Source organism: Amia ocellicauda, chromosome 5, assembly GCF_036373705.1.
Source record: "Amia ocellicauda isolate fAmiCal2 chromosome 5, fAmiCal2.hap1, whole genome shotgun sequence".
In the NCBI taxonomy this organism is placed as follows: Eukaryota; Metazoa; Chordata; class Actinopteri; order Amiiformes; family Amiidae; genus Amia; species Amia ocellicauda.
This window is the reverse complement of record NC_089854.1, coordinates 20,932,835-20,946,173: the sequence shown is the minus strand read 5'-3', so window position 1 is coordinate 20,946,173 and position 13,339 is coordinate 20,932,835. Positions and strand designations below refer to the sequence as shown.

General features: G+C 44.5%; 2 protein-coding genes across 3 annotated transcripts in view; both read right to left on the bottom strand.

Annotated features, from left to right (window-relative positions):
• cep112 (centrosomal protein 112) overlaps positions 1-6,880 on the bottom strand; it is a 119,161-nt gene extending 112,281 nt beyond the window's left edge. For both annotated transcript variants that reach the window (XM_066704260.1, XM_066704261.1), the window contains exons 1-4: positions 6,810-6,880; positions 5,224-5,329; positions 4,870-5,060; positions 2,502-2,662 (exon numbers count right to left, since the gene is read on the bottom strand). In XM_066704260.1, coding sequence (XP_066560357.1) covers positions 2,502-2,662; positions 4,870-5,060; positions 5,224-5,323 — 452 coding nt within the window. In that variant the 5' untranslated portion in view covers positions 5,324-5,329; positions 6,810-6,880. The remainder of the gene's footprint in view (positions 1-2,501; positions 2,663-4,869; positions 5,061-5,223; positions 5,330-6,809) is intronic.
• A 2,836-nt stretch (positions 6,881-9,716) lies between these two features.
• On the bottom strand, positions 9,717-13,021 carry LOC136749748 (beta-2-glycoprotein 1). The gene is made up of 8 exons (XM_066704259.1): positions 12,891-13,021; positions 12,221-12,397; positions 11,973-12,069; positions 11,429-11,505; positions 11,037-11,225; positions 10,600-10,779; positions 10,130-10,327; positions 9,717-9,860 (listed from the first exon to the last, which is right to left on the bottom strand). Exons 1-8 carry the CDS (start codon positions 12,958-12,960, stop codon positions 9,796-9,798), a joined length of 1,053 nt encoding a protein of 350 aa, XP_066560356.1. The 5' UTR covers positions 12,961-13,021; the 3' UTR covers positions 9,717-9,795.
• Positions 13,022-13,339: the final 318 nt, after the last annotated feature.

The window sequence follows — 13,339 nt, the reverse complement described above, 5'->3', positions numbered from 1 at the left end:
TTTCAAGTTCCTCCTTTGCAACTGCAATGAAAGCAAGTTCCTCATGACTCAGTAGATTCAAGGCTGTGGAAAATGCAAGTCCTTGCCATCTGACAGACAGCAAAGGACACGGAACATCAAACCGAAGATGGCAAACGAAGCAATAGGGTTTTTTTTTTTTGTTCTTTTCTATCTCCCCCCTTTCTTCTCCTTCTCCTTCTTCTGCTTTTAATCTTATCTAAATTAGAGAGACATGTAAAAAGGTCTTAAGTTTCCCTTTCCAGATTGTACCTTGTGATCTGAAAGCTTTAATGATTTAATCCAAATCATGCACATGACAGAGAAGCCGCGCAGCTAAGATGTACTTAAAAAAAAAAAAAACTCATGCTTTCAAGAAGATTATAGCAGCGGGCTCGTGTTGTTAGCGATGCCTCCTCGGCAAGCGCTAGGCCTTCTCGGGGAAAATGAAAGACGTACAGAGACCATGCGATTGCACCCTGGCACCCTGTCTCCGGGCAGGAAGACAAGAGGTTTTTCATATCCTGTCACCTACCCACTGGTGCTAAACCACAGGGACACAACACCCCAAGCTTGGTTAAAACCCAGGGGGGTTCCATTTAAAATGTCCCTTTCAGACTGTGACAAACAGCCTCTGAAGCTAAATATACACGGATTCCTCCAACAATAAAAAAGTTCAGCCATTATATATCCGCCTATCCTAATTATTAATCACTTGAGTGATAAATGAGTTTCAAGGCAGAGAAAGTATTACAGTGAACACTCTGGGGGTCCAGCAAGGTCAGAGTGGGTCATTTCTGCTCATCCGGGTCACAAGACTGGTTTAACTTTCGATGTCCGCAGCCTGGCGACTGACTGAACTTTGAATACAATCATCCAGTGTAATCATTTTCAGGATGTTAATTTCCATTTGGGCAGAGGTTCATCACAATAATAATAGAAGTAGAAATATATATCAAACACTTTAAAAAGCACAAAGAAAAAATGATACCCTCTGGAACATCTAAAACGCTTTCGCAAGGGGAAGAGAGATGGATTTGAAATTCCTAGCAAGACACACACACACATTAATAAACGATTAATAAATTCCCAAGGCATAATTTGTGACAGAATAGTTCTGGCTCTATGGAGCTCGCCTTGAGAGTTGATTATCTTCGGCGTTAACGCGGGGGGAAATCGACACACGTGTTGCGGCGCTATAACAGCCGTCACAGGCCGTTTAATAGGATTTTCCACCACTTCAGAGGATGTTCCCGTTCGCCTCTGTCTAAAGAACACAATCCCACTAAAACCCCGTAATTAAACAGGTCCCTCTTTGCATCCTCTCCCCATCCTCTCCCCGCAGTCCTGCCCCTTTCCTTATCGCTCAGTCAGTAAACATCAGAGATGGAGACGTTTGTCACTTTACAGAACTCGCGCGCCGCAGCTTCACACTTCAAAGGGGGTTTTGAAATTGGGCCTTTATTGATGTCGTTTAATTACTTTTCTCCTTTTTTTTCCAGACGCCGCCTTCGGGGGATGCTTCCGATTGTGTGGTTTTTGTTTTTGTTTTGAAATCGTTAATACCCCCCCCCCCCCCCGCCGACAAATCACATCTGCGTAACTGCGAGAACCAGCACCGAGACGCAACTCAAACACCCACCGGCTGGCCAGTGTTTCTCACACTCAGACAACACAGTGTCTTCTCTCAGAGTTTATCCTTAAAATAAATAAATAAGTCACACGAATAAATACACTCCCTTCATCTCCCCCCAGTGAAGAAAAAAAAATGCTGCAATTGCATCTTCCTAAAAATGCCCCGTAGATAATAGTAAGCAGTAGATCATACGAGGAGATGAAAAGAAGATTTAAATAATGCATAAAAGGGTCATTTGTTTCTTGGAAATGCCCGTCTGAATTTTAAGCATCCAGTCCTCGCGTTCTGAGCGTCTCTTTATAATGCTAATCCTCTTCTACGGCTGCTGAGCTTTGACTCCCGTTCCTCATTAATTACTACGAAACTCAAATCCATTACAGCCAGCGCATCATTAAAGCCCGAACACGGCACACTGTCAAAGGCGAGGTCCCCGCGAGATGAGAGCGCCGCCGCCTAATAGTCCACAATTGAATGTTTCACAAGACGCTGTAATTAAGACGTGTTTAATCAAAGTGCTATTCTAAATGGTAAACAAATACAGCGGGGAAAGAAAACACACACGCACACATGCTCTACGAAGATGGACACAGGCTGGGGGGGTGTAGTTGGTATGCTGTGTGTGTGTGCAGTGAAAAACGTGCCCATCTGTGCCATCCAAAAAGACACCCTTTAAAAATGAATAAATAGATATGTTCTAAAAAATTTGATATATTCTAAGAACAAAATACAGCACAGTGCAGTCACAGAGCGCGAATCACAGACTGTCAATAGGGGGCAGGTGGCAGAAGGACTCAGGGTTGGACTGGGCCCGGTGTCGAGGCTCAAAGCTCGGCACAGGGGTGCGGAACGGCGGTGACGAGCGATCTACCTGTGTGTGTGCTGGGGTGAGGTGGGCGAGGGGGATCTCTCCCGAGGGGGGGGTGTCCAGCTCTCCTCCGTGGCCCCAAGCTCTCCGCTCACCCAGTCAGGGAGGCCCCCTGCGCTCTGGTCCAAGACACGCGCTGTCAGAGGCTCGTCGAAGTAGATTGACTGCGACAATCCATCGACAACGAGTTAGAAGAAGCAGAAGAAGGAGGAGAAGAAAAATAAGAAAAGAGGGTTTGCTACAGAGTGTCCACATAACAAACGCCTACAACCTAATGAGGCAAGAGAAACACGTGTCCCCCGGGAAATTCACCATCATCCAACACTTTTTTCCCTTTCTTTTCGGTCTTGATCTGGAGGAGCTGAAGTTGTGTTTAATGAAATCGCCTCACTGAAGACACCAAACCGCAGGACAGCAGTGCACAGTGAAGGTGATTAAAATCCGACTCGGCCTGGCACTGACAGCTAAGGCAATGCTGACATCAGGTGGCCACTCAGGGGCATCGCAGCTGTGCGCCGCTGTAGCCTGGGACTATCAGGGATTTAGTTCAATTAACACAAGCCAAGGAAAGAGTGCAGCATACACTCAAATATATGCAGCGCTTTGTTTTGCCTCGCTGCCTAGATATACACTGATATGGTCAGGGGTCAATATACAGCAGTGGTATGTATATATGTATATATATATATATATATATATATATGTATATATATATATATATGTATATATATATACGCTCACCTAAAGGATTATTAGGAACACCATACTAATACTGTGTTTGACCCCCTTTCGCCTTCAGAACTGCCTTAATTCTACGTGGCATTGATTCAACAAGGTGCTGAAAGCATTCTTTAGAAATGTTGGCCCATATTGATAGGATAGCATCTTGCAGTTGATGGAGATTTGTGGGATGCACATCCAGGGCACGAAGCTCCCGTTCCACCACATCCCAAAGATGCTCTATTGGGTTGAGATCTGGTGACTGTGGGGGCCAGTTTAGTACAGTCAACTCATTGTCATGTTCAAGAAACCAATTTGAAATGATTCGACCTTTGTGACATGGTGCATTATCCTGCTGGAATTAGCCATCAGAGGATGGGTACATGGTGGTCATAAGGGGATGGACATGGTCAGAAACAATGCTCAGGTAGGCCGTGGCATTTAAACGATGCCCAATTGGCACTAAGGGGCCTAAAGTGTGCCAAGAAAACATCCCCCACACCATTACACCACCACCAGCAGCCTGCCCAGTGGTAACAAGGCATGATGGATCCATGTTCTCATTCTGTTTACGCCAAATTCTGACTCTACCATCTGAATGTCTCAACAGAAATCGAGACTCATCAGACCAGGCAACATTTTTCCAGTCTTCAACTGTCCAATTTTGGTGAGCTTGTGCAAATTGTAGCCTCTTTTTCCTATTTGTAGTGGAGATGAGTGGTACCCGGTGGGGTCTTCTGCTGTTGTAGCCCATCCGCCTCAAGGTTGTACGTGTTGTGGCTTCACAAATGCTTTGCTGCATAGCTCGGTTGTAACGAGTGGTTATTTCAGTCAAAGTTGCTCTTCTATCAGCTTGAATCAGTCGGCCCATTCTCCTCTGACCTCTAACATCAACAAGGCATTTTCGCCCACAGGACTGCCGCATACTGGATGTTTTTCCCTTTTCACACCATTCTTTGTAAACCCTAGAAATGGTTGTGCGTGAAAATCCCAGTAACTGAGCAGATTGTGAAATACTCAGACCGGCCCGTCTGGCACCAACAACCATGCCACGCTCAAAATTGCTTAAATCACCTTTCTTTCCCATTCAGACATTCAGTTTGGAGTTCAGGAGATTGTCTTGACCAGGACCACACCCCTAAATGCATTGAAGCAACTGCCATGTGATTGGTTGGTTAGATAATTGCATTAATGAGAAATTGAACAGGTGTTCCTAATAATCCTTTAGGTCAGTGTATATATAGCATATCTCAAATCCTGGTCCACCTGCCCTGCTGGTTTTTGTTCCAACTGAGCTAAATTAATTAATTGAACCTTTAATTGAAGTAATTTGCTTACATTTGACTCTTTAAATTGTGTAACTGATATAAAGTTGGTTCCTTAATAAGATAATAATTTCCTTATATAATATTGTACTTTACTTAAACCTCCTATTGTTAAAAATAATTACAAGGCTCTGATTTAGGAAATTAGTAAAATTAAGGGTTCAATTAAATTATTCAGAGCTTGGTTGGAACAAAAACCTGCAGGGTAGAGGCTGGGAGCCACTGGCATACAACATGGCATTAAAAGAGCACTGTGCTTGTGTTCTCCCCTGTATCCTGTGAATTACTGTGTGCACAATACGAGTATGAAACAGTTACACAATTACCATGTACGTGGGCAGCGTCTTCAGGATCCCGGGCTCCGGTCTGTGGGTGAAGGGACCCTCCAGCAGCCCCCTCCTCAGCATGTGCAGCAGGAGCTTGGCATACATGTTGCGGTTCCTCCTTCCCATGATGCCCGAGCCGGAGCCGGAGGGGTCACACAGCTTCTTGATCCACAGGGCACATCGCTGCCGTTCTGTTTAAATAATAATGGAATCCATCATTCAATAAAAGTACAGCAAAATATAAAATATGTACATAAACAAAGACACACTTTAATGAAACTTCACGAGTGCACACTGTCTGTATCTGAGCTTAGCCCGACGCCGCAGTCGTTCATGCAGCAGTAGCAGGTGTACCTGACTTGTGGGGCAGTTTCAGGACATATGGTCTCATGTCCACCAGGTAGTGGTCAAATTCAGAGTCCAGTTTCTCCCATGTGTCCTCCTGGCTGTTCATCTTGGCCTGTGATGATAAGCAGAACAGTCAACGAGAAGAGATTGATAGTGGAGGGAATATAGGTCACTGTATAAGATCTACAAACATTCAACTTTCCACACACAGTGAGAGGAAGCAAATAATCAGTAACTATTGGTGTCCTTTTCGAATCACTTACTTAAGGATAAAGTTGTCTGTGCTATACAATATAGGATGCAAAACCGAAAGAAAGTTGCTCAGCGGAAGCACTTATGATGGTGGGCTTTTAATCCGGGATGCACGGTTACTCAGAGACTTTAAAACCCCTCATGGGCACATTTTCAGATTCCCATTGTCTTTACTATGAGGCAAAACAACATGACATACTGCACGAATGGATAATCCTTCAGTAAACACTGTAAAGAAACTGACTGTAGGTGTGCATCAGAATTGATTAAGTGGTTTTCTGTATGCTTGCCCGTGTAACAATTTACATCCTGAGCTGAAACCACTCAATGCTTTGGGGATCAACCTGCTTCACTCTATATAAGATGATAAGCTATACACTTGCTATACTGGTGTATATTGTACTGCATTTTGTTTCTCTGCAGATTTATATTAATGTTCATTTTTAGCCATAGCAATCTCTGTTTACACTCTGTAGTCAGACGTTTATATCGTTTCATTTCCTTGTTAAACGATGGGTCTCACTGGACAGAGACTTCATACAGATATAACAACTTAATAAATGAATAAAAGGTCAGTAATTATTCACAGTTATCAAACCACTTGGCCGCCACTGTAGCCGCCCTGAAACCAATGAAGATGTCACTGATGGACGTACTAATAATAATAATCAGCTACATCGCCCTGAATGGGAGAGGAAGGGATCAAAGCCAGTTCACTCCTCCTTCCTGTTCAACAGGTTCCCTTAGAGTCACAGATACTAGAAACCCGTTAATAAATCACCGTTTTAATCGGAGCGAAGAAAAGGGCAAGATCTTGGGACTGAAACGATGCTCTTTTCATGCAACACAGGACTGTCACACTAAACAGACATCAGTGCACGACTGTCAAGTTTCTTTAAATGGTCACTTACAAGGGAGAGTCTAAAACGCATAATGTAGACATAGGCTAACTAACATAACATTAACCATGATTTATATCCAAACTTCACAAATGCCAAGACTGACGCCACCCAGAATGACACACAGCAGATGTAGCCCTATGTAGCCAAGCGTGTGTTTACAAGTTAACCAATAGAGCCTAACTTTTCTAATGACAAGACCCGCACCCACCAGTCCTACAGACACAACACCAGGCGTTAACAATCAATTTCTACTTCACGGTAAGCTCATATTTGACAGGACAGTAACGTCAACCACCAACAAAACCCCGATTCTAATTAAAAGTAACATTTGGAAAGTAATGCGCGGTGACGCAACATGCTGGCATACGAGTTGCCTGGAAATAAACACACACTGCTCATATACAAAGAGTAAAAGCGGAGAAAAGCACCGGTAATTACTTCGACGGAGGCACGGATTTGCGGATCCTTTTCACCCACAAACGGTTCAAACTCGCGTCCCCAGCGCAACACACGACGTCACTTCCTGCTTCCGCTGGCGCCTGCGTCGGCCGATGCCATGGTAACGGCGGCTGCGCAGAGCTGCATTCATAATAATAATCACTCAATACAGTCCAGCATTAGTACTACTAGTGTTAGTGCATTCAGATCAACACTGCTGTTAAACTCTGCGCTGTCAAACTTAGTCAGAATCATACCTTTGCCCATTCCCTATAATTATCTTTACCTATATTCCGTAAACACATACTTTTTTCTCTTTCTGTGTTTTCTGTTTGTGGTATTGAAACACACATCTTTCCATACGTATCTGTGTTGTTTTGAGTATATATATATATATATATAAAACGTATAATGTTGGTCCAAGATCTCCCATAGGTGTTCAATTGAGCTGAGATCTGGTGACTGCGAAGGCCATAGCATATGATTCACATAATTTTCATACTCATCACACCATTCAGTGAGCCCTCGTGCCCTGTGGATGAGGGCATTGTCATCCTGGAAGAGACCACTGCCACCAGGATAGAAATGTTTCTCCATAGGATAAAGGTGATCACTCAGAATAACTTTGTAATGAGGGACTTTGATCCAAAATCATCAATGCAGTTAATCTTTGTCACCCGTCTGTGTATATATATATATATATATATATATATATATATATATAGTGAGAGAGAGAGAGAGAGAATGGAGAAGTGAAGGGATCTGAAAGAGTGATAATGTTAAAATGACAATGGGCCTCACACACCGCAAGAAGACCATATCAAATATGGACAAAGAAGGCTATCAGTGGCATTTCCAGAATGAGGTGGCCGAGTGGGGGCACAGGGCTATTTTGGGGGGCCTTCAACCATGGGGGGGGGGGGGAGGGTGCTGACGGTGTTATGTTCACACTTGCGGGGGCGGGGGGTGCTGACGGTGCTTAGTTCACGCTGCCGTGAGGGGGGGCGATGTTGGGGGCCCTGGAGGCTATCACATTATGAAAATATACTTTATGGTTCCAGGTTTTGGTCTTTTATTGTATTTTGTTGTAAGATGTTGAATTCACTGCATCAGCAAGCACATGGTTATTTCTGATGGTAATGTTCTAGACTGGAATGTATACTGTATTACACTTGATTCTAGAAACAAAACAAAACAGCACATATTATAAGCTCTTTCACCACTCATTTATTTACGTAAAAGCGTAGAAATAAATATTTCAGTCCTCAAAAAAACAAATACATTACAATATGACACAATACAATTCTAAGCTATAAATTAGGGGAAGATATTGTCAGTGATCATCAATGAAAGACAGACATTCAAGAGAGAAGACATGCAAAACACATTAAAACTGGACTGAAATATCACACCTTTAAAGCATAATAGGAGGTCCAGAGTGCCGTCGAAACACTGAGTGAAAACAGGGTACTCACAATTCCTTTACTCATCTTTGCAATAGAATCTCACTAGATCAAAATGCTGCACCATTTTCTGGGGCAGATCACTTATCCACATTTTTTTGAAATTAATATTGGTTCGCCCCCTTTGAATACCAATGATGAAGGATGAAGGAGAATGAAGATAAACACTTAGGACAGATTTAAGGTTTCACATTGTTGGCTTGGTCAGGGAGAGAAATCAACAAAACGTCCTTGCCTTGCAACTGACAGCATTATCGCCACCACGGCTCCACCTGCACTCTGGGGTTGAATTACTTATTTTTCTGCACATTGACATGTTTCAGCCCAAAATAAAATGGATCCACCTTGGTCACACACAGCTACAGTTCCAAATAGTGTATCTTCATAGGAGAATGAATATAAACAGAAACAGAAACAGGTTTAAGGTTCCACACTGTTGACTTGTTCAGGGAGAGAAATAAGTCCCTAGTTCATCTCAAGTAGGTACTGGAACTTGCTTAGATCAGTCTTCTCCAACACCCAACTCAAAAGTCATCAATTAGTTTCCAGCTAATCCTGTACTCCATATCAATTCTTGGCCTTGATAGGGATGAAGCTGATGTTTAACACTGGGCTCTCAGGCACCAGGGTTTGGAAACCTCTGCTTTAAAACAAACAGACAGCATGTCCACCTCACACTTCCTCCTCACCCACCTCTGCAGACCTGCAGCACGGACCAGTTGCAAGTTTTCTCAGTGTATTTCACTTGGACCATCCAGAGTGTAATCTTGATTGCATCCGTACTGATGTCTAACGTGCGGGATAGAGTCCCATATGCCACTTTTATGTATGAAGAATTGAGCAGACTAGCTTTACACCTGTTGAAAACAGGTTTCTGTACTGATTTTACAGAGGGGTTCGGTCACCCTGTCACCTCTCACTGTTACCACTTCCACTTCCACTGTGCAATAGTACAGAATTCACTATGCCGTGGCCGTCAGATACTGCAGAATAGAACGCAGTGCGAATCTGACCTTTCACTGGCACCACAGTCACGCAGAGACGCCTTGCAGGACAACAGCAGAGCTAATCCTCGCAGCATCTTCCTGCTCTGAGCTGCGAGTTGAGCTCCGCAGTCAGGGGTCTGTGTCCTCTGAGGACACTGTGAGCTCAAACTGCCCCTCCGCTAAAAAGTAAACTGATCTAAAGTAATCATTCCGGGAAATGTATACAAACAGCCAGGTCCAATCTAGCCAAGGGAGGAGGAGGAGGAGGGGAAATCAGTAAAGCAGTAATATAGAGGTTAATATCATGGTGATGCAGTAATACAGATCTGGGGGGGTCCAATACAGCCCCCCTGATGCTACAGAGACCAAATAATTCACCTCTCTATACATAGCCCTCCAAGGACTACAAGAACGAAGGACACATATATAACTGTAAAGACAGGGATTAGAGGCAGTGACACAGTATGAAAAGACACTTTATTGTTCCAGGTTTCGCTCTTTTATTTATTATTTTTGCAAGATGTTGATTTCACTGCTTCAGCACATCTGTATTTCCGATGGTAATTTCTTGGACTGGAATTTATACGTCATTGCACTTGGTTCTGGAAACAAAACAAAACAAATATTATAAACTCTCTCTCCACTTATTCGAGCAAATAGTTTTACACAAAAGCGTCTTCTGAAATAAATATATCAGGACCAAAAAAACACAAATGCAAATGGCACAATACAATCCCAAATTATAGATTTTAATACTTGATGAGACTATCAGATTCTGGAGAAGATCGAGTCAGTGATCATAAATGAAGGACAGAGGCATTCAAGAGAGAAGACATGCAAAACACAATATAACTGGACTTGAACATCGCACCTTCAAAGCATTCAGGGATTTTCAGAGTGCCGTCGAAACACTGGGTCACGACAGGGTACCCGCAATTCTTTTCCTTGTTTTTGCAGTAAAATGCCACGTGATCAGAGTGCTGCACCTTCTTCTGGGGCAGATCTTCAATCCATATTTTTTTGGCGTTATAAAAGATCCGCCCCCTTTGAATACCAACGATGCAGGATGCTGGAAAGAGAATGAAAATAAACAAACAGAGGACAGGTTTAAGGTTAAAGAAATAAATGCTCAGTCCGTCAAGAGGGGGTGCAGTCTTCTCCAGCACCCACCTCAAAAGTCATCATTTAGTTTCAGTCTGATCCTGTACCCCATCTCTAATCTTGTCCTTATCGGTAAGGATGAAACTGATAACCACTGGCCAAAGACACTGGGCTCTCAGGCATCAGGGTTTGGAAACCTCTGCTTTAAAACACACAGACACCATGTCCCTCCTCACCCACCTCTGCAGACCGGCAGCACGGACCAGCTGCCAGTTTTCTCGCAGCGGATTTCACTTGGACCATCCAGAAAATACTCTGGATTGCATCCATACTTTATACTTTCTTGGTAGCCGTGCTCTCTCATAACAGCAAACTGCATAAACCCGTTCTGTATTTTAGGAGGGTAGGGGCAGGTAACCACTGCAAGGGACAAAGAAAGAAAAGAATGCATAACAAAGATTTCAAATGGATGTAGGATAAGTAGCTGGGCAACCAGGCAGGAAGTAGAGACAACCGAGACAGAATAGTGTTTCTATGGTGCTAGGAAACACCCCCCCAAGAATAACTGATGTCTACTATGTGGAATAGAGTCCCATACACCACTTCTATCTATGAACAATTGAGAGAACTAGCTTTACACCCGTTGAAAACAGCTCAGTCTCAGTTCCCACACTCACCCCGGCACTCTGGCATTTCTGTCCAGTTCCCGTTGGCCTGACACGTCCCGATCTCGCTCCCGAACAGGACGTACGGTGGGGAGCAGTCGTACCGCACCGTGTCTCCAAACTGCGTTGTGTTGTCCGAGAACATCTTGGTGTGGATCATCCTTCCATATTGGGGTATTCCCGGCAGGCCACAGGTTACGGCTGAGGAAAAGGAGAGCACTGCCCGTCATTGGAAGAGCCACAGCAACCAGCGGACGAAACAACGGCACCCGGATGCATGCCGTACCAGCAGTGTATCTTCTGCATTGTATCTTTGCCGAACGCTTGAACTATTACACTGGTAGGGAGAAGGACGAGCAGCAAATCAATGGAGACGAGAGGACAAGACAGTGCAAGAATCATACCTTGACAGACGGGCAATGGTGGGCTCCATGTACCATCATGCTGGCAATGGCTTCTCTCTTCTCCATGAAGGACATACCTGCAAAGCAAAAGCGAGCCGACCTACTGATCCAATGGAAGGGCACTGGAAGACATTGCTGCACAGAGCATCACCGGGGTCCCAAGCTTCACTCAGCAGGAACACCGGTTCTCATTAAACTAGGGTAATTTCTCAGTGGAAATGGGAGGGTTCTGCTCCATGTCTCATGTCATGAGTTGGATGACATCAAATGGAAATTAATTCAGTTGACTGCTTGGCAACATTAAGCCAGTCGTGGCGCTGGACTTCCAAAATGAGCCTGACGTTCTTGGTGGTTTAGAAAGTGGATTTGATCTCTGTATGTCTACGATATGAGGGGGGGCATGACTGAGGAGGAGACCGTTTAAAGGCTAGGTCAGTTTCTCAGCTGTTCAGTTCTGGTGGTGCTTTAGGGAAACAGCGGGCTCTTTAGCGGGGCTGACAGCGGCTGCATAAGATTTCCTCATCTAGGGTCGTCCTGTTCTTACCCTTCATCGCAGGTGAAGTTGATGGTGCTCTTAAAATGGATGCTGGCGAAACGTATCCGTCCATTCGCCAGCGGTCCGGGAACGGAGCAGGATTTTGCTGTGGAATTAACAGGTTTTGTCAGGCGGAGTTGTTTCCTCAATAATACATTGTGCATGTGTTGTATTTTTTTTCATTTTCTTAACAAACAAGTTGTATTGAGATGCACCGCCCGTCCCTAAACCTACGCCCATGAGAGAGGGAAACCCACGTTTGCATTTCAGCTTGGACTGGCTCCAGGTCCCTTGCAACGTGCAGATGGACTTCCTGGAGCCCGCGGCAATGGCGTACCCCGGCAGACAGGTGTAGAAGACCTCCTCGCCCGCCTCATATACCCGCCGCTCGTCCTCCAGCTGCGCGTTCTCCACCTCCGGGGGGCGACCGCACACTGCGCGAGGACAGGAGAGAGCGCACAGGAGAGAGAGCACACAGGAGAGTGTGACCGGTCAGGGCGGCTCGCAGGGACTCAGAAGAGCTGAGCTACTGCCCCTCTTTTACTGCTACCACTACCATCACTACTAATACAGAAGATTTCTACTACTACTATAACAACTACTATTACCACAGTACTACACCTTATACTATTACTACTAGTAGGTCTAGTACTAGTGCAATTTATACTATAACACGCACTAGTACTACAACATCTTAAACTATTACAACCACTAATAACAACTTAAACTACCTCTACCCCAACTTCTGCTACCACTACTACCACAACCACTTCTACAACAAACTACGACATTTTTAACAGGAGTACTGCTACTAATATCACGACGGCCACCTCTATCATAACTAACAATCTCACTTCCACTGTGCAATAGTAGAGAATTCACTATGCTGCAGCTGTCAGATACTGTAAAACGCAGTGCGAGTCTGACCTTTCACTGGCGTCACGGCAGTGAAGAGAGACGCCTCACAGAGCAACAGCAGCGCTAATCCTCGCAGCATCTTCGCAGTCAAGGGTTTGTGTCCACTGTGAGCTCCAATATGGGACGGCCGGCAGCTTATGGACCCTGCACACACACTGCCCCCCCAAAGTAAACAGATCTAAAATGAAGTAATCATTCTGGGAAATGACACACAGGTCTAATCGAACCAAGGAAGGAGGAGGGGAAATCAGTATAGCAGTACCTCTCCAAGGACCGGTTAAAAGCAACCCAACATCCTCAATCCTATCCCATGTTAAAATTTTAAAACAAGCTAGAGGAAGAACACACACCTTTTAATGTAGGAAGTCTGTCTAATCAACACATTTGTGAAAGAAAACGGGAGGGGGGGGGGATGGTGGCCGATGTCAGTTTTAGATTGGATTTAGGGGAATGTCTCT

Excerpts from the sequence above, each read along its gene's own strand:
- LOC136749748 (XM_066704259.1), bottom strand. The coding sequence starts at position 12,960 with ATGCTGCGAGGATTAGCGCTGCTGTTGCTCTGTGAGGCGTCTCTCTTC. Across the intron at positions 11,226-11,428 it reads ACCATTGCCCGTCTGTCAAG|CCGTAACCTGTGGCCTGCCG; the intron begins GTATGATTCTTG and ends CCTTTTCCTCAG. Across the intron at positions 10,780-11,036 it reads AGAAATGCCAGAGTGCCGGG|TGGTTACCTGCCCCTACCCT; the intron begins GTGAGTGTGGGA and ends TGTCCCTTGCAG.